Genomic DNA, 21,038 nt, shown 5'->3' with positions numbered 1-21,038 from the left:
TAAATATTCGATCTTTCAGTACACTCATGACAGAGGTAAATGGATTTTTGGTGAATTCTAAGTGAATTAAGAGGGTCTCAAGGGTAGACAGCGGTATAGTGATAACATCATTAGACCAGAAGCCCAGGCTAATGCACCAGGCACATAGGTTTGATCTTACCATGGTGGCAGGTGGAATTTAAATTCCATGAATAAAATCAAACTGGGAATTAAAGGTTTTGGATTTCTTTTTCCTCCAATCCAACATCCCCCTTTTTTAGGGAGATCAGTTGGTTGGACAGCTGGTTTGGAAAGTAGAGATACACCGAGACTCCATATGTCAACTTGTGCACCAGATGTGGTTACTATGAAGGTTCCACTTTCTCCACTTCACCCTTCGCCTGAGGTGTGGTGATCCCCAGGTTAAACCACCACCAGTTGTCACTTTCTAATGAGAGCGCAGTCCTCCAGGACTATGATGATTTTACCATTACCATCCCATTTTTACATAGAGGTGCTTGACAGAGGGATGAAAGACATTACATGAATGAGCATGGAGATGAATAAATGTTAAGCAAAGGAATTACAAAAGATTTCACATGTGGTGAAAGGCATTGACAATGAATTACTGCCAATGACAGTCATAGAGCTGTACAACATGGAAATAGACCCTTCAGTTCAACTTGTCTATGCCAACCAGATTTCCTAAATTAATTTTGTCCCATTTGCCAGCATTTGGCCCATATCCCTCTAAACCCATCCTATTCATATACCCATCCAGATGTCTTTTAAATGTTGTCATTGCCTCTACCACTTCTCCTGGCAGTTAATTCCAAACATGCACCACCCTCTGTATGAAAATGTTGCCCCTTAGGTCCTTTTTAAATCTTTCTCCTCCCAACCTAAACCTATGCCTTCTAGAGTCTGTAAATCAGGAACAGTTCTAAGGAAGGGTCCCAGACCTGAAATGTTAACTCTGATTTTTTTCTTCACCGATGCTGTCAAATCTGCTGAGCTTTTCCAGCAACTTCTGTTTTTGTTCCAATGCCCTCTAGTTTTGGGCTCCTCCAACCTGAGGAAAAGATCTTGACTATTCACCCTATCTATGCCCCATAAGGTCACTCCTCCTCAGCCTCCAGTACTCCAGGGAAAACAGACCCAGCCTCAGCCTGTTCAGCTTCTCCCTATAGCTCAAACACTCCAATCCTGGCAACATCCTTGTAAATCTTGTTTGAACCTTTTTAAGTATCACAAAATCCTTCCTACAGCAGGGAGACCAGAACTGAATGCAATATTCCAACAGTGACCTCAGCAATGTCCTGTACATCCATAACATGGCCTCCCAACTCCTATACTCAATGCACTGGCTTGGCAAGTCTACCAATTAAGTAGAGAGTGGAGTCATATTCATTTAGGAGAGGTTGTTTTTAAAAGAGGTCAAGGTTTAAACTAGGAGAAATTACATATCTTCTAAAGTTGAAGGTATAGGGGAGATGTCAGAGTAGGGTCTTTACACAGAGTGGTGGGTGTGTGAATTGCACTGCCGGCAGTGGTAGTGGAGTCAGATACTTTAAAGACTTTTAAGCGACTATTGGATAGGCACAAGGAAGATAGTAAAATGCAGGGTAGTTTGATCCTCGTAGGATAATAGGTCGGCACAAGATCGCATGCTGTACTATTCTACGTGCTATGCAAGAAGTTATTCTTAGTTCTGCATAAGTGACGTTGTGTTTGAAGCATGACTTCTCCCTCCATTGATAACACAGTGTGGAGCTGAATGAACACAACAGGCCAGGCAGCATCAGAGGAGCCGGAAAGCTGACATTTCGGGTCGGGACCCTCCATTGAGGCGGCCAGGCCTGCTGAACTTCTCCAGCCCTGAATGAAATCAAAAATGTTAGATGTCCGCAGTGTTTTACCTTTCGACTGTTTTTAAAGAGTCTGCGCCGCTGAGTGGGAATGGTGAAGGTCAGGGTAAGGCAGGGCCAAGGCTGAAAGGGGGAGGGTTGCCATGGTGACGGGGCCTAGCCCCGCCGCCTCTCCACCTCCTCTATCAAACATGGCGCCCGTCTATGACCGGCCAGGCTTCTGGGGAGAGCCCACCTCTACTCTGGACTGGTGCGAGGAGAATTATGCCGTGTCCTATTATATCGCCGAGTTCTGTAAGTTTTCACCTTCACCAAATTAATACTTTCTTCTTCTCCCCCTTCCTTTTCCTGTAAATCCCCCCCCGAGCAGCTTCGGGCCTGCCTCCCGACCTCATTCTGCCGGTGACCTGAAGTTCAAACCTCTTCCTCCCCCCTCTCCTTTTATATTTCTTTTTTCAAAAAAGCATTTAATCCATTCTATAATCCCTCACCTCAGATGAAGAATTCGCTGCTGACATTGCATTTTCTTTTAAATTTAAAACAATAAAATGTGCCGGCCAATTGCTACCGCGCATGTCAGTCCTTTTTATTTAATTTTTTTATATATGAGAGTTTGTTTTGGAATTATAGAATTTTACTAGTTTGTGTTTTCAGATTTTGGAAGACGTTTTCAATTCCTTGTCAAGCCCTCAGTGGAAATTCTGATGTATGTTGTCAAAGGGTTGCATTTCAAGTGTCCTTTGAATGACTTCAGTAAAATATCTCGTGTGTTATCCCATATTTGTCATTTATCATTTTCAACTATCTACGTGTAGGCCATGAACATTCATTGTACAATCCTTCTTTTGTCTTGACAATAATTCTAACTCTTTCAAAATTTGTAGCTCCCTATCTTTAGAATTTGTTCTAGGAGCATGGATAGCTAGTTTACTCCGTGCCCATGCTTCTTGGTCCCAGTGAGGGTGATTTTTTTTTCACCCGGTGCCATTCTTTGCATAATGGCTTTGCGGGGGGGGGGGGGGGGGGTGCAATTCCACGATTGTGGCCCAGTTATGTTAGTAAACTGGTGTACATCAATGTTAAAATCTTGTGTGTAAGTGTTTTACCCTGACTCTGATGGAAACCACAGGACCAGTAGAATTATAACTGTATATATTCTTGTGCCACATATGCACAATGATACTCGCACAGTTGTTTGCAGATGTTTTATTTTAAAAAGTGCGCTTTAACCTTTGGCTGAAAGACTTACTATAGAACACTGTAGTACTTCAATTGCTCCAAAATGAATTTTCCTGAAAGTTCTGTAGTGATAGTCTGGAGACATCTTAAGAACACGTAATACCATTTCATATAGTTTTCTAATCTTAACTCTTATTACTTTAGGCTGTGCCAGTATTACATGATATAACACAGCTTATACATTGTATAAAACAAAGAACTGCATATGCTGGAAAACTGAAACAAAAGCAGAAACTGCTGGTGAAACTCACCAGGTCTGGCAGCATATGTGGAGAGAAAGCAGAGTTAATGGTTTGGGCCCAATTACTTTTATAGTGGTTTATAAAAATCACAAGGGCCATAGATAGGGTGAATAGCCAAGGCCTTTTCCCCAGGGTAGGGAAGTCCAATCTAAAGGGCGTAGGCTTAAGGCGAGAAGGGAAAGATTTAAAAGGGTTGTGAGGGACACCACTTTTTCATGCAGAGGGTGTTATGTGTATGGAACAAGCTGCTAGAGGAGGTGGTGGAAGTGGGTGTAATTACAACATTTAAAAGGCATCTGAATGGGTACATAAGTAGAAGAGGTTTTAGAAGGATATGGGTCAAATGCGGACAAATAGGACTAGATCAGTTTAGGGTATCTGATCTGCATGGATGAGTTGGTCTGAAGGATCTGTTTCTGTGATCCTTCTTTACAACCCCTGAAGGGTCACTGGATCCAAAACATTGCCTGTTTTCTGTGTTGTTTTTAAGATCAAAACAGTCAGTTAATAGGTTAAAAACTGTAGGTTTTGAATGAAATAGAGGTGGCTGTGGGCAGATATAAAATGAATACAGTTCAGACTTTGGGGGCCAAAGAAAATCTGGAATTTGCTTACAATTTGATTCAACTTCAAACAATAGCCAGACAGAGAGATTTGAGTTGACAGCAACAAAGTAGTCTTTTGAAAAGGTTTGACTTTGATTCTGTGACCTCAATACGAATGTACAATGAAGATGTCTGATCAATCTGTTTGTTAATGCAGTATGTCTGGTGGTTGGTTGAACAATGTATGCAGACAATGTCTGCAAATGGATATTTTGACTGAGTGGACCAGGATCAAGGGTAGATACTTCTGGACCTTGAGTCATTATGGGTCAGTGAACAGCAGCTGTTTGAGATGGGTAGACTTTGTTGGGTTCAGTAGGAATTGAAGTATATAAGTAGCAGACTTACTTGGGAAAGGATGATGTGACAGAATCTATTAGCGGAATTATTTGAGTACCAACATAAACCTTTTGCCTTAAGATGTTTTAAATCACTTAACAATTGATAACTGTATGTTAATGATTTGTAGGAGGCAAAGTGTAATCTATTCAAATTTGCTGATGTTGCAAAAATAGGTGAGAGGGCATGTTGTGATGAGGACATAAGAAATTTGCACGGGCTTTAGATTGAGTGGATAAAAATGTGGCAGATAGAGTTTGATGTAGGAAAGTGTGAAGTCATGCACTTTGGTAGGAAGAATTAAAAGGTGAATTCTTATTTTAATAGAGAGCCTTTTTTTAAAAAAAATGCAGCATAGACTGATCTGAGTGTTTCATACATATAAACAAAGTTTGTGAGCAGGTACAACAAGTAATTAAGACAGAAAAAGTTTCATTTTTATTGCTCAGTGTTGGTGTTTTTATTCATTCATGGGATGAGGACATCACTGACTAGGCCAGCATTTATTGCCCATCCCTAATTACCCGGAGAGCATTTGAGAGTCAACCACACATTGCTGGAGTTACCAGACTAGTTAAAGATAAGTTTCCTTCCCTAAGGACATTAGCAAATCAGATGGGTTTTTCTAACAATTGAACGAACATACTTTCACGGTCATCACGAGACTCTTAACTCCAGATTTTTATTGAATTCAAATTCCACCAACTGCCGAGACAGGCTCTAAACTTGGGTCCCCAGAATATGATCTGGATCTCTGGATTAACAGTCCAGCAATAATACCACTAGGCCATCATCCCCTCAAACACAGAAATCTTGTAAACTGTATAGGGTGTTGCTGAGGCCCTACCTGGAGTATTGTGCACAGTTTTAGTCCCTGAATTTCTTTTTTAAAAGAAAACCTGCACTGGAGGAGCTATTCACTAGTTTGATTCCTGAGAATGGAGGGTATGATGTGTCTAGAATGACTAAAGAGGCTAAGTCTTTATTCCGTAGATTATAGAAGAATGGGGGGGGGGGGGGGGGGGGGGGCGTGATCTTATTGAAACAAATGTGATTCTGAGGGATCTTGACAATGTAGATGTTGAAAAGTTATTCCTGCGCCTGGGCAAATCTCAAACTAGCGGAAATAGTTGCAGAATAAGAAGACACTCATTTAAAACAAACGTGAAGGAATTTCTTTTCTTCCAAGCGACAGTGAGTGTCTGGAGCAAAAACAAGTTGCTGGAAAAGCTCAGCATCTGTGAAAAGAAAATCAGAGTTAAAGTTTTGGGTCCGGTGATCCTTCCACAGAACAGTAGCATCTGCTGTTCTTTTTGGTTTTTATTTGGTGAATATCTGGAATTCTGTGCCCCAAATTGTTGTGGAGGCTAGATCAATGAAAATATTTAAAGTGATGGCACGTAGATTTTGAAATATCTGGGAATTGATGGTTATGATGAGCTGACAGGAAAGGGGAGTTGAGGCCGGAGGTAGCTCAGCCATGATCTTGTTGAATGGCAGCGCAGACTCAGGGTGCCAAATTACTGACTCCTTCAATTTCTTTTTGTTCTTTTAAAAACTTAAAGATTTGATATGGGAGTTGCTTCAAGGCCAGCGTTTGATGACTGCTGTAGATACTCTTGAGAAGATGGTATTGAATTGCATTCTTGAATCTGGAGTGAGTGGATTGCCTTATGAAGAAAGGCTAGACAAGCTAGCCCTGAAACCTCTGGAGTTCAGGTGAATTAATGTACTGTGCAAATACTGAAGAGATTTGACTGGACGGATGTGAAAAGATATTTTCCCTTTGGGAGAATCTAAAGTTAAGAGTCATAGTTTAAAAATAAGAGGTCATCTGTTTCAGACAAATGAGGAAAATTTTCTGAGGGTTATGAGACTTTGGAATTTACAGTCTCAAAGGGGCAGTGGATGCAGAATCTTTTAATATTTTTAAGGTAGAGGGAGATGAATGCTTGATTAAAGGAATGAAAGATTATCAGGGAAATACAGAAATGTCGAGTTGAGATTGAAATCAGAGGAACCATGATTTTACTAAATAGCAGAGTGGGCTCGAAGGAATGAGTGCCCTCCTTTTTAGGAACAAATTATTGCAGATCCTGGAATCTGTACTGAAAACAAAAAATGCTGGAGATCACAGCAGTTCATGCAGAATCCATGGAGAGAGTAAGCCTAACGTTTCGAGTCTTGATGACTCTTCATCAGAATTACTTTTATTCATTTGCTGCAGTCCGTGTGATATATGTACGCCCACAATGCTGCTAGGGAGGAAATTTCAAGAATTTGAAGCAGCCACATTGAAAGTATGGCAATTGTAGCTTCAAGTCAGGATTATGTCCGATTTAGAGGGAAACCTGTCGGCATTCCCATATGCCTACTGTCCTTGTTCTCCATGGTTGTAGGGGTCTCAATTTCTGAAGCTCACTAAGTGCTGCTGCATTGTTGTGGTGCATCTAGTACTGTACTCTTTGTCAAGGAGTAGAGCTGGTTAAGTCACCAATCAAATGGATTGGTGCTAACAAGCTTCTTGTTGTGCCTGACTCCATTGTACCCCTGATTTGCAGATGGAGCAGAGACTTTAGAAAGCCTGGGAGTAAGTCACTTGCCACAGAATACTCAGATCTGACTTTACGTAGTAGTTGTGGCATTAATACAACTGGTCTTTTGAACCTCTGATCAGTGATGGGTGTCAAGATTTTGTTGGGCGATTTGGTGAAGATGATACCAATTGAATATCATGGAGAGGGATGTTTGCACTCTGTCTTGTCTTGAGGCACCTTTTGTACAGACTGTTTCATTATATGAGCACATGTATGTGGAGCCGAATACTGTTCTAGTACCAACTGAATCTATGCAGATTATTTTTGGCAAGTTGGTAAAACTCTTTGCAGAAAATACATATTTGCATGTCTAGTAAAATGAATCAAACAATGTGAGCAACACTGTAGAATGGGATTGAGTTGTTAAGTAAAAATAAATTAGCAGAAGAATTGAATGGAATGCCTTTGAATTAAGAAGGCTTGCCTCTGGTTGCTGCAATGATATTAATATACTAATACAAAACAAAAGTCCCAACATTTTGGCAATCATGTCTTCAGAGGTATTTGCCATCCTCCATTAGCTCAGTTTTCAAAGCTCTTGAGTAATGGGTTTCCATAATTATTGCATTGACTGGCCTGTTTATACTGTTAGCTTATGTTACAAAGATTGAGTCAGGATAACGTCTTCCAGCTAGAGTTAAAATCACTTTTTGTATATGAGGTGTAACTTTGCATACTTGGCATCAGAGTGGTCTTCTGAATTAATTTCGGTTGCCTAATAGTGGAGTTATAAAGGCATTATATAGATTTTTCATAATGTACTGTGTTTGAATTTTTGCCTTTAATGTCTTTTAAGGAGATCAAATTCTCAGGATTTTTTCTTCCTCCTTTAACATGTAGGACAGATCAAATAAGTATGACAGATTTCTTTCCATAAATGACATACACAAGGGAAATGAGTTTTTACAACAATTACATTAATTAACATTACCTTTACAAAGAATATTTTCAATTTCAGATTCATTTAATTACTTAAATTTAAATTCCATCTTGATTTTTGAACCCATATCACCAGTGGTCTGAGTCATTAGTGACAGTTGCACTGACCATTGTCTCCAATATAAAATTGAAACTGTTCTGTGGGCCATGTTCCATGACTGGACTTTTCATTTGAGCATCTCAGTAATAGCACAGTCCTGTTCATGGATCATGTAATAGTTTATTACAAAGTTTCCATAGATGTTTTGTTTTGTTTATTTTCACAATGTGGTTGTTTCTGAGGAAGAGTCACCAGACCTGAAATGTTAACTCTAAGTTTTTTTTCCTTCACCGATGCTGCCAGACCTGCTGAGTTTTTCCAGCAACTTCTGTTTTTGTTACTTTCCTTTTGAGCCTTTTGTGTGTTCCTCTGCAAGCCCCGTACCACCCTGATTTGGAACTGCAACGCGATCCCTTCATTGTCGCTAGGTCAAAATAAATCCTGGAAATCCCTACCTAACAATTGTGCCACATGGATATAAATGATTTAGATAGGTGGCATACCTTCTCAAGGACATTTAGGGATGGGCAACAAAGCTGGCCGAGCCAGCAACATCCACATTGTGAAAAAAAAACAACAAAATATTTGTGGAAACTTGGTGATAAACTATTTCATGATCCATGAACAAATCTGTGCTATTACTGAGGTGCAGTAATGCTGTACAGACTGCAGACTTTGTGTGTAAATTACTCAAAATGCATACCATACATTTGGCCCTACCTCTGGGCCAGAAGGTCCAGGTTAAAGTCCCACCTGTCTTTAAATATGTGTCAAAACACGGTTGAATAAATATAATTAAAGCTGCTGAGTTGAGACTCTGTGTTTTGCTCCAGTTAACCATTTGTCGCAAGATATAAACGTCTGAGCCAACTCTTTGTATTTGTGCTTTTCTGTGAATTTTCTACCCAATTGTGCAGGCATTTTTCAGTTTTGAAAATGGTTGTACTACCAGAGATTAATAATAGCTTGGTGATAACTATTTTTTAACCTCTGTTTATGCTGTCCAAGATGCTATCATAGAACTGCTGATCCTCAAGCCTGGCCGAAATGTTGCTAATAATACTGGGCAACTTGCCAACTCAGGGAGCTGCTAATGAGGTCAATTAACAAATCAATCCAAGCTGTAGTAAAGAAGCTCACTGGGATTTCAGTGGGTAGGCACACATGCCTATCTGGTTCAGTTATCTCCTTTTGCCAGCATTTCAGACCACCTCCACGTCAGTTGTCTCCCCTGCTGATATGCATATGACTTGGCTACTTTGTTAAACTGGCAAGCATATTAGAAAATAATACCCAATGGGTGGCTTGTACAAAAGTTAACCACTTAAATGCTGCAGGACAGAGATATTTCAAAGGAAATGAATGTAGATACAATATAAGATGTTGGGTCTCCCTTACATCCCCTTCTGCAGTTTAATAGGCAAATGTTTAACCTGGCCTGGTACAGATAAGGGCAGTCGCTGGCTTTGATCTTTCGTTCGTAGTGAGTTTTCTGATTTCTGCTGATAAAGTAGATGCGTTGCAGCATCCAAAGGGTACAGAATAAAGAAAATATTTTGGGAGGCTTTTTTGCTCCTACTGTTAATTAATACCTTTTTTCTTTCAAAAATATTCATTAAAATCATATATAAATACATAGGTTCTGAATCAGTTCTGCACTGTCTTCGCAGAGAAGAAAAAAGCAAACAAAACATTGAAATTTTGACAGTCCTTGGAACTTCTCTACAGTTGCAAAAACTAAAGCATTTTCTACTTGTGCAAGAAAGTCTGATAACTGAAAGGACCCTCATTATATTTTGGCAGAAGACCTTGGATGGCAGTCTTTTGCCACTGGCAGCAGATACTCCCAGCTTTTAATGTTTACCTCAGCATGTAGTCTTGGACCTTGGAATATGACAGCATACAATACTCGATCGAGGTCAGGTCCTTGCACTGAAAGGGCAACAAATTTTAGACAGACCAAAATCTGTCTTTCAACGACATGTTGGTACTCCAGGTTAAGTGGATGTTTGTCACTTAAGTGGTGTGCCACAGCATTTTGTATAATGCAGGTACTGGGGTGTACCTCAACAAAACCACTGCATCTCTCTCTGAACTTTCTTTGCAAAGGCACATTCCAAAAAGAGATGTGTGACAGCCTCTTCGCCAGAGTAGCGTTTCAAGGGCAGCGTGTGGTGATGCACAGAGACTGGGCATGATTGAATGATCTGCCCAGCAGTCCCCTTCTCACCGCCAGCCAAGCTACATCTTGGTGCTTGTAGGAAGTTCAGGTAATGAGGCATTCTGCAAAATGAGAACTGCAATTGCAAAACCAAAGGCATTTCTTAGTCAGGTAGGATGCTACATACTTTGAAGCCATGAGAGGGTCTGATAACTGAACAGATGCTTGTTATACTCCTAATGCTGCTTTTGTTTCAAAAATATACTTTTTTCATAAAAATCTCTTTGTATGCATATGTAAATTGTCACAAAAGTGGTTCGGTCCCGTACAGTTGCGTATCAAGTAAATAAACAAAATATTGGACTTGGACTTAATCCCAAAAAAAACGAAAGGCCTCCCTTACACGTACAATACTAATTTTGCATGTATTTGAGCACTGGAAGTGTCCAATAACAGAATGGATCTCCATTTACCTTCAGCAGGAAGACCTCAGACAGTGGTCTTTCCCCACTGTGCCTTGGCAGCAGCTGCCCCAAGCTTTAGTGCGTCCCAAAGCACATAGTCCTGGACGTTAGAAAGTGCCAGTCTTTAACACTCAGTCAGGGTCAGGTCCTTGTTCTGCAAGACTATCTGCAGTTCCCATTATCTCTGATAACAAATTTTGGCAGATGCTTCTTAATGAAAAATGTGCTTGGGCTGAATTGGGTGAGACCAGAATCTAAATTGACTCTAACCTCGTGGCTGGCTTCTGCTTCTTATTATTCCATGTGATTGGTCACTTGATAAGATACCAAAGATTTCTTGGACTTGCATCCCAGTGTGACTTGCTACTTGGTGAAGGTGGAAGGGAAAGCTAAAGACAACATTGGCAGTGTTGTAATGGGTGAAGTCCGTTCTTGCATGTCACAAGTGTTCTGTGATTTGAAGAATATTTTATATTGAGTAAGCCAGCAATGATCAGTTTACTTGTATAGTACAAAATAAAAGTTTTGTGAATTTTGATGTCTGGGTGAAGATATACAGTAGCTGTGCTAAGACGTTAGGTTTGAAGAGATGCGGGACTTATAGAAAAGAACTAGTTGCTCAGCAATTTATTTTAGCAGTACCTATGCACTGTAGCAAGTTAAACTCGTGACTAGAACTATAACTCTATAAACGCAGGATTATTTCTTTAATAAAGTGCAGTGAGTGGAGGGTAGTTAACAAAGCAAATAAGATGCACTAAATCAACACTCTGGCCAAGAACTTGTCATTCTGAGCAACCTTTAATACTGCACTAAGTATTTAGAGTCGACTGTAAATTGCATATCGAGCATGATTACACTAGCATTTCTCCTGTAGCATTACTCAATTTTATAGTTCTTTTTAAGCCTCCAGTCTGCTTTGCTTTTTAAAAGCAACCATTTGTGATATGCAAATACAGGTGTTAATTTTAGTTTAGAAAGTTGCAATTTGAAGGTGATTATAAGTTGATGAGTCAAGATTTATCCAAATTTTAATCACTTTGTATTTACAACACTGTGTGACCTTAAAGGGTAATAACTGTTATAGATAGATGCATTGTGTAAATCTATTTACCAATGCGAGTCTGTGGTTCATTAAAGCCTGGTTTGTAGGTGTTTGTATGGCAGAATTCTGAAAGTAGGTGGTAACTGTATTTGTCACTGTAACAATAAAATTATATTTTTAAAAAAATTTAGTCTGGAATGGGAGTATGTCTGGCTGGGCCAGCATTAATTGCACATCTGAATTGGTCCTTAATTGTCCTCTGAGCGATCATATTGCTTTCGATCTGGAGTCACAATATCAGCCAGACCAGATAAGTACAGCAGATTTTCTTCTCTAAAGAACATTTACAAACCAGATGGGATTTTGCACTAATCAACAGTGGTTACATGATCACTGTTAGGCTAACATTTTATGAAAGATAATGGGAACTGCAGATGCTGGAGAATTCCAAGATAATAAAATGTGAGGCTGGATGAACACAGCAGGCCAAGCAGCATCTCAGGAGCACAAAAGCTGACGTTTCGGGCCTTGACCCTTCATCAGAGAGGGGGATGGGGAGAGGGAACTGGAATAAATAGGGAGAGGGGGGAGGCGGACCGAAGATGGAGAGTAAAGAAGATAGGTGGAGAGAGTATAGGTGGGGAGGTAGGGAGGGGATAGGTCAGTCCAGGGAAGACGGACAGGTCAAGGAGGTGGGATGAGGTTAGTAGGTAGATGGGGGTGCGGCTTGGGGTGGGAGGAAGGGATGGGTGAGAGGAAGAACCGGTTAGGGAGGCAGAGACAGGTTGGACTGGTTTTGGGATGCAGTGGGTGGGGGGGGGGGGAAGAGCTGGGCTGGTTGTGTGGTGCAGTGGGGGGAGGGGATGAACTGGGCTGGTTTAGGGATACAGTAGGGGAAGGGGAGATTTTGAAACTGGTGAAGTCCACATTGATACCATTAGGCTGCAGGGTTCCCAGGCGGAATATGAGTTGCTGTTCCTGCAACCTTCGGGTGGCATCATTGTGGCAGTGCAGGAGGCCCATGATGGACATGTCATCTAGAGAATGGGAGGGGGAGTGGAAATGGTTTGCGACTGGGAGGTGCAGTTGTTTGTTGCGAACTGAGCGGAGGTGTTCTGCAAAGCGGTCTCCAAGCCTCCGCTTGGTTTCCCCAATGTAGAGGAAGCCACACCGGGTACAGTGGATGCAGTATACCACATTGGCAGATGTGCAGGTGAACCTCTGCTTAATGTGGAATGTCATCTTGGGGCCTGGGATAGGGGTGAGGGAGGAGGTGTGGGGGCAAGTGTAGCATTTCCTGCGGTTGCAGGGGAAGGTGCTGGGTGTGGTGGGGTTGGAGGGCAGTGTGGAGCGAACAAGGGAGTCACGGAGAGAGTGGTCTCTCCGGAAAGCAGACAGGGGTGGGGATGGAAAAATCTCTTGGGTGGTGGGGTCGGATTTGTAAATGGCGGAAGTGTCGGAGGATGATGCGTTGTATCCGGAGGTTGGTAGGGTGGTGTGTGAGAACGAGGGGGATCCTCTTAGGGCAGTTGTGGTGGGGGCGGGGTGTGAGGGATCCATCTCCAGCACATCCCTCACCTTCCTGGACCATCTCCAGCACATCCCTCACCTTCCTGGACCTCTCAGTCTCCATCTCAGGCAACCAGCTTGTAACTGATGTCCATTTCAAGCCCACCGACTCCCATAGCTATCCAGAATACACCTCCTCCCACCCACCCTCCTGCAAAAATTCCATCCCCTATTCCCAATTCCTCTGCCTCCGCCGCATCTGCTCCCACGATAAGACATTCCCTCCCGCACATCCCAGATGTCCAAGTTCTTCAAGGACCGCAACTTTTCCCCCCGCAGTGATCGAGAACGCCCTTGACCGCGTCTCCCGTATTTCCCGCAACACATCCCTCACACCCCGCCCCCGCCACAACCGCCCTAAGAGGATCCCCCTCGTTCTCTCACACCACCCTACCAACCTCCGGATACAACGCATCATCCTCCGACACTTCCGCCATTTACAATCCGACCCCACCACCCAAGACATTTTTCCATCCCCACCCCTGTCTGCTTTCCGGAGAGACCACTCTCTCCGTGACTCCCTTGTTCGCTCCACACTGCCCTCCAACCCCTCCACACCTGGCACCTTCTCTTGCAACCGCAGGAAATGCTACACTTGCCCCCACACCTCCTCCCTCACCCCTATCCCAGGCCCCAAGATGACATTCCACATTCAGCAGAGGTTCACCTGCACATCTGCCAATGTGGTATACTGCATCCACTGTACCCGGTGTGGCTTCCTCTACAGTGGGGAAACCAAGCGGAGGCTTGGAGACCGCTTTGCAGAACACCTCCGCTCAGTTCGCAACAAACAACTGCACCTCCCAGTCGCAAACCATTTCCACTCCCCCTCCCATTCTTTAGATGAGATGTCCATCATGGGCCTCCTGCACTGCCACAATGATGCCACCCGAAGGTTGCAGGAACAGCAACTCGTATTCCGCCTGGGAACCCTGCAGCCTAATGGTATCAATGTGGACTTCACCAGTTTCAAAATCTCCCCTTCCCCTACTGCATCCCTAAACCAGCCCAGTTCGTCCCCTCCTCCCACTGCACCACACAACCAGCCCAGCTCTTCTCCCCCCCCCCCCTCCCCCACCCACTGCATCCCAAAACCAGTCCAACCTGTCTCCGCCTCCCTAACCGGTTCTTCCTCTCACCCATCCCTTCCTCCCACCCCAAGCCGCACTCCCATCTACCTACTAACCTCATCCCACCTCCTTGACCTGTCCGTCTTCCCTGGACTGACCTATCCCCTCCCTACCTCCTCACCTATACTCTCTCCACCTATCTTCTTTACTCTCCATCTTCGGTCCGCCTCCCCCTCTCTCCCTATTTATTCCAGTTCCCTCTCCCCATCCCCCTCTCTGATGAAGGGTCTAGGCCCGAAACGTCAGCTTTTGTGCTGAGATGCTGCTTGGCCCGCTGTATTCATCCAGCCTCACATTTTATTATCTAACATTTTATGAAGTCCAGTTTATTTTTGAAGTTAGACTTCACCTTCTGCCATTGTGTAATTCAAATCCATGTCCCCAAAACAATAGCTTGTGGTTTTGGATTATGAGTCCAGTGATGTTACCACTGTGCCATCATAGCCCCATTTCCGACCACAATAGATGGAACGGCTGGCACAATTGGCTGGATGGCTGGCTTTCCGTCAAAAGCATGTTAGCAGCGTGGGTTCAACTCCCAGCTGAAGTTGCCATGTAGGACTCTACTTTTCAACCTCTTCCCTTGTCTAAGGTGTGGTGACCCTAAGATTCAGCCACCACCAATCACCTCTCTCTAATGAGGGAGCTTTCTGGTAGCGGCTTTACTTCTACCTTTTAGTAGGGTGCTTAATTGAGTGAGGGAAATCTTAGTGTAATGCCTTTCCTTATAATAAATGCTTTCTTGACACTGTAAGGAGTGATTTAAGGATGAAAATTTTAGTAAAGAGTAATGTCAGGCATGTGCAATTTTATTGTTATGTCCTTTCAGCATTAAAACTCTCATTGTTATTATTGCCTCCAAAACGTTTGAATTATGTCTAGAAAAAGCATTTTGTAATGCAATATGCTAAGGCATGGTACTGGAGATCAGAATCCTGTCAATGAGTGGGACCTTTCTAATGCAAAAAATTCAGGAGTGTCGCTAAATGCTTACTGCTAAATAGCTGCTGGGGCTATTAGCAGTTAATTGATTTAAGGTGTGTTTCTCTTGTTGGGCAAGTTTCCAGAAGATTGGTAGTTGTTTGCTTATTTCCAAGAAACCTTCAACTTCTGAAACCAATTCACTTCATTTGATTGTTAACGTGGAAAACTATTTGTTGCTATGATAGGAATGGTGTTGGTAAGTTTGCAATTGATGCCTCTCTCCTTGCAACTCTTAACTGCTCGCTAACAAGTTTCTTGCATGAATCAGTTATGAATACTTCGGCAGTGATGCCAACATTTCGGGAATGAATATTTAAAGAAAGTGGAAACTTTTCAAGGGTGTTAATGGTGTGAAGTGAATTTTGGTTCAGTCACAATGGAGCTAAAGTTGTAGAGATAGTAGGAACTTTCAATGCTGGAGAATCTGAGATAACACGTTGTGAGATAACGAAGTGTGGCGCTGGATGAACACAGCAGGCCAAGCAGCATCTTAGGAGCACAAAAGCTGACGTTTCTGCTCTTCCTGCATCTTTCGGGTGGCATCATTGTCGCAATGCAGGAGGCCCAGGATTGACGTGCCATCTGAGGAGGGGTGGGGGGTTGGGGGGGTGAGTTGAATTTGTTCGCGACTAGGAGGTGTAGTTGTTTGTTGCGAACTGAGCGTAGGTGTTCCGCAAAGCCAGTCGCGAACCATTTCAACTCCCCACCCCACTCCTCGGACGACATGTCCATCCTGGGCCTCCTGCGTTGCCACAATGATGCCACCCAAAAGATGCAGGAACAGCATCTCATATTCCTCTTGGGAACCCTTGCAGTCCAATGGTATTAATGTGGACTTCACAAACTACAGAATCGCCCCTCCCCCGACGACATGCCAAAACCAGCCCAGCTAGTCCCCACCTCCCTAGCCATTCCTCCCACCTCAAGCCCCACCCCCATCTACCCACTAACCTCATCCTGTCCCCTTGACCTGTCCGTCCTCCCTGAACTGACTTATCCCCTCCCTAACTCCCCACCTACATTCACCTTTACTGGCTCTAACCCCGCCTCTTTGCCCTGTCTGTCTCCTCTCACCCTATCGTCTCTATCCATCTTCTATCCGCCTCCCCCTGTCTCCCTATTTATTTCAGAATCCCCTACCCCTCCCCCATTTCTGTAGAAGGGTCCCGACCCGAAGCGTCAAACTTTCCTGCTCCTCTGATGCTGCTTGGCCTGCTGTATTCCTCCAGCTTCGCACCGAGTTATCTTAGAGCAGAAGTTATGTTGGTAATGGTTTAGATAAATGTCTGTGGTTCAGCTTGTTCCTACCTGAGGTAGTTTGAAAAAGATATTTTGACGTGAAATTCAGGCAGTGCTGTTTCCAAGATCAACTATAATAAATGTTCATGTTAAGAGGAGTTGATCTGACTCTAGAGTTTGTTTAACTGTGTTTAGTAGCAGAAAATAGTTTTTGATAACTGCAGTGAAAATAGCTTTTCAGGCAGTTTATTTTGTAATTCAGTACTTAAAAGGTTTTACTTCCAATTTGTCTTGGAAGTCAGTGGTAGATGTGTTTAAGTGCTTGTACCTCATTACCAAGTAGATCAAAATTGACAATGCAAGGTCAAAGTATTTGGCTGTACTAACACAGGAAATGAGCAATTGGTAGGAAAAGGGGAATAAAAACTTTGTTTCTTGATGAACTTTGAACAACCCACGATCAGCTTATTTTGAGTCTTTGTCGGTAGCACTTCTTCTCTCTACTGAGAACAATCACATCATTGTGCTGAAATTGTAAACTCATCAAGAGTGCCCTCTGCCAGTTCACTAATTTTAATTGAAAAATCCAGATGGAGAACTGAGGAAGTAATGGTTTGATGCTGAATATGTTTTATTATTGGGTAGGGATTCCAAAACTCTAGTTTGCTCCTAAACTGTGGGAGTGAGAAGCAATTGCAGTTCAGCAGTATTGAGAGAAAAGGTTTTGATTTAGGCTTGCACCTTCTGTCGCCACAGGACTTCAAGTACATTCGGATCTTTTGAGGTGTACTCACTGTTGTGATTCAAGAATTGTGGAGTACCTTCAGCTTCCCTGTCCTTTTTGCGCTGGGGTCTTTTCTGTCCTGCCGAAGTGCATAACCTTATATTTTCCCACATATTCTATGTGCCAAATTTTGCTCATTCACTTAACCTGGCTACATCCCTCTATAGACTCTGGTGGGAAGGTATATATTAGTATAATTTTACACCCAGCACTGACCCTGGAGGCACTCCAGTAGTTATAAGTTGCTACAGAAAATGCCCCTTCTTTCTAAATTCTGCCTTCTCTCAATTATCTATACCTTTATTCATGCCAATATGCTCCCTTGCCATGGACTAAATATATTAAGTAGCCTGTGTGGTAACATTTCTCATGCCTTTTTTGAAATCCAAATATACTGCATCCAGTGGATCCCCTTTATCTGCCCTGCATGTTGCTACCTCAAAGAACTATAATTAAATTTGCAGGACACAATTTCCCCTTATGTTTTTAACCGCTTTGCTGCTACATCGTTTATAATAGACTAACAGTTTACTAATTACAGACAATAAGCTAATTGGCCTATACTTGGTTTTTTTGTGTCTCTCCCTTTTTTTTGTATTAAGGACATTATATCTGCAGTGGCCAATCCCTGGGACTTTACATGAATCATAGGATTTGTGGAAGATTACAACTAATGCATCCACTATCTATGTTGCTTAAAATTGTATGATATAACCTATCAGGTTTAAGGTCCCTTGTCAACCTGGAGCCCCATTAGTTTCCCTTGCACTTTCTATTTAGTGATTTTTTTTTTTCCTGCCCTATTATCCATTTTTTTCAGCTCCTCAAATGTTTTGTATTTTTGGAATTACATTAATTTCCTCTACTGTGGATCAGGATGCAAAGTGTTTATTTAAAAACTCCTGTGCCATTTTTTCATTTCCTATTATTTCTCTTAGCCCCATTCTCTAGGAGCCTATCTTCACTTTGGCCTCTCTTTTTTTTGAAAAAATATACTTTAAGACAGCTATTGCTGTCTTGTTTTAATTTACTTTCTACTTTTCCCTTAATTTATTTACTCTCTCTTTATTATCATCTTTTGCAACTTTCCCAATCTTTTGGTTTGGTTATCTTTTTCCCATTGTATGCTTATTTTTCAATTTCATACTGCTCATAACTTCCTTGCTTAGCCAATTGATTTATTTTTTGTAAACCATTTAACATTCTCCCCTTCCTATAAGGAGGAGAGGCAGGACTCTAGTGGTATTATTGCTAGACTATTTTCCAAAAACTTGGCTAATATTCTTAGGAACTGAGTTCAAATCCTGCCATAGCAGATGGTGGAATTTGAATTCAATAATAAACCAGTCTGGAATTAGGGATTCATTGATGACTATTGTCAACTTTTGGAAAAACCCATCTTGCTCATAAAGTCCTTCAGGAAAGGAAATCTGCTATCCTCATCTGGTCTGACCTAGATATGACTCCAGAGCCATTGTAATGTGATTGACTCATAACTGCCATCTGAAATGGCCTAGCAAACCACCCTCCACCACCTTCTCAAGGGCAGCTAGGGATGGGCAATAAATGCTGGCCAGCTAATGACATCCATATCCCAGAAGTAAGTTTTAAAAAAAAAGACTCCTTACTAGGATGTATCTTTACTTTGCATCATTAACTATTTTCTTAATTGCTTGTGTTGTTCCTCAATCATCTGCTAAACTCCTTTCCCTTCAGTCTGTTCCAGCCATTTCAGCCCTTAGCCCTCTGACGTCACTGTGATTTTTAGTTCAACGCGGTTGTTTCCAGCCAAGTTTCAAACTCAGTCTGAATGCTGAATTCTACTATGGTACTGTCACTATTCTCTAGGAGATCTTTCACACTGATTATTTATTAAACCTGCCTCATTACACTGTATGAGACCTAAAATAGCCTAATCCCTGTTTGGCTCGCTATATTCCTATTCTCCCCACCTGAATGGCTTCCACAGTCAGTTCACTTGTCTTTCCTGCAGTCCTCACTTTTGTCCACATACTTATCAAAACCTTGTAACTTTTGGACAGTTGCATGGGCAAAGGTTCTTCTGGAGGTGCTGCTTGGTTCATGCTAATATGCTACCTTGCAAGTCACAGATTAAATATATTAAGTAGTCTTGTGTGGTAACATTTCGAATGCCTTTTGGAAGTCCAAATATATTGCATCTTGTGGGTCGTCTTTATCTGTCCTGTATGTTACCACCTTAAAGAACTGCAATTAAATTTTTCAGGTGTGATTTCCTCTTTCTGAAGTTTTCTGACTCTGCTTGGTTTTTATTATATGTTTCTAAATGCTTTGGTGTTACATCCTTTATAATAGACCAACATTTTACTAATATCATATTTGCTTCACCCCATCCCTCCTATACTTGACCACAGACTAAGTTTAAATAACCTAATCTAAGGGGTGTATCGGTCTTCTGGAGCAAACTGACGAGGTAACTTGCCTCTCCCTGATGCAGCACAATGTCTGCAGCTCAGACTCCAAACCCAGTTGCTGAAGTGCGAACACTTGCTACAGATGTGTTCACTGTGGATCATCTTGGTGTCACCTTGAGCTCCCATGTGCTGCAGCTGCAACACATCACTTTCCATGCAATTTCCGTTGTATTTTTTTAAGTTGTGAACTAAATTATCAGTTCTCTAGACATGAAGAATCCCCACTCTGGAAAAATTCTCTGTTTTTCTTTTTTAATGCCACTAATATCTTTTACCCAATAGTCTATTTCAAGAAAAGACTAAAAATTTCTTTAAAGATTCAGCAATCCTACTTGCCAAACAGCTGATTTTTTTAGATAAAAGCAGTCAAACACTCTTACCTTCCATCATCAAACTCCTTGAGATGCAGTGGTTATAACTGAGCTTGTAATCCGGAACCACAGGCAAATGTTTTGGGGACATGAGTTTGAATTACACTATGGCAGATGGTGAAGTCTGAATTCAATAAAAAAAAATCTTGAATTAATAAAAAAGCTAGCATAACAGTCACCATGTACCCACTGTTGATTACCAACCAAAGTAGGTGAGTTGGTTAGCTCAGTTGGCTGGATGACTAGTTTGCAAACATACCAACAGTGTGGGTTCAATTCCCAGCTGAATTTGCTGTAAAGGCCTGTATATTTAAATCTCTTCCCTCGTCCGAGGTGTGCTGACCCCAAGGTTCAGTCACCACTAATCAACTCATTGGAATGAGAGAGCATTCTGGTAAGACTATGGCAGCTTTACTTTTACCTTTTAGTTGGGTGCTTAATTGAGTGAGGGAAATCTCAGGTGCTGAGTTACATTGTATTGGCTACTTGTATATGTGTTTCCCAGAGAGGGATTAGTTGAGTCCGTTAATGGGGATCAACATTTAGCTGGTTCTTATTTAGGCTGGTCTTTCAATGCACCCCTTCGGAGATAAAGTTCACAAGGTCAAAGTTTTAAAACTGCAGATTTACATGAATCAACATTTTAGCACTCTACCTGATAAATGCACACACACAGTCAAAGCTTAACATTTGAAAAACTGCATTTCTAATATACAGCTCTTCGTCCACTCAGTTGGAAATGCTACCCCCGTTTTGTGCTCAGTAATCTGGAGTGTTTTTGTAAAATTCATTCATGGAATTTAGGCATTGTTGGTTGCGCTAGCATTCATTACCCATCCTTTGTTATCCTTGAGCAGGTGGTTGTGAACTGTTGCAATCCATTTTGTGAAGGTGGGCCGACAGTCATTGGGCAGGAAGTTTTATTATTTGACCCAGAAATAATAGAAGAAAAGAGTCAGAAAAGTGAGTCATCCAAATCATGCTTGTGAG

The 21,038-nt window shown here is 42.0% G+C and overlaps 1 protein-coding gene across 2 annotated transcripts in view; it reads left to right on the top strand.

Annotated features, from left to right (window-relative positions):
- Positions 1 to 1,681: 1,681 nt before the first annotated feature.
- Positions 1,682 to 21,038, top strand: part of acer3 (alkaline ceramidase 3) — a 188,718-nt gene continuing 169,361 nt past the window's right edge. The window contains exon 1 of one of the 2 annotated variants that reach the window (XM_048532130.2): positions 1,682 to 2,141. In XM_048532130.2, coding sequence (XP_048388087.1) covers positions 1,991 to 2,141 — 151 coding nt within the window. In that variant the 5' untranslated portion in view covers positions 1,682 to 1,990. The remainder of the gene's footprint in view (positions 2,142 to 21,038) is intronic. The other variant, XM_048532129.2, reaches the window with a different exon arrangement.

Source organism: Stegostoma tigrinum, chromosome 6 (assembly GCF_030684315.1).
Source record: "Stegostoma tigrinum isolate sSteTig4 chromosome 6, sSteTig4.hap1, whole genome shotgun sequence".
Taxonomy (NCBI): Eukaryota; Metazoa; Chordata; class Chondrichthyes; order Orectolobiformes; family Stegostomatidae; genus Stegostoma; species Stegostoma tigrinum.
Note: the sequence above shows the minus strand (reverse complement) of the source record. Positions and strands in the feature narration are given on the sequence as shown.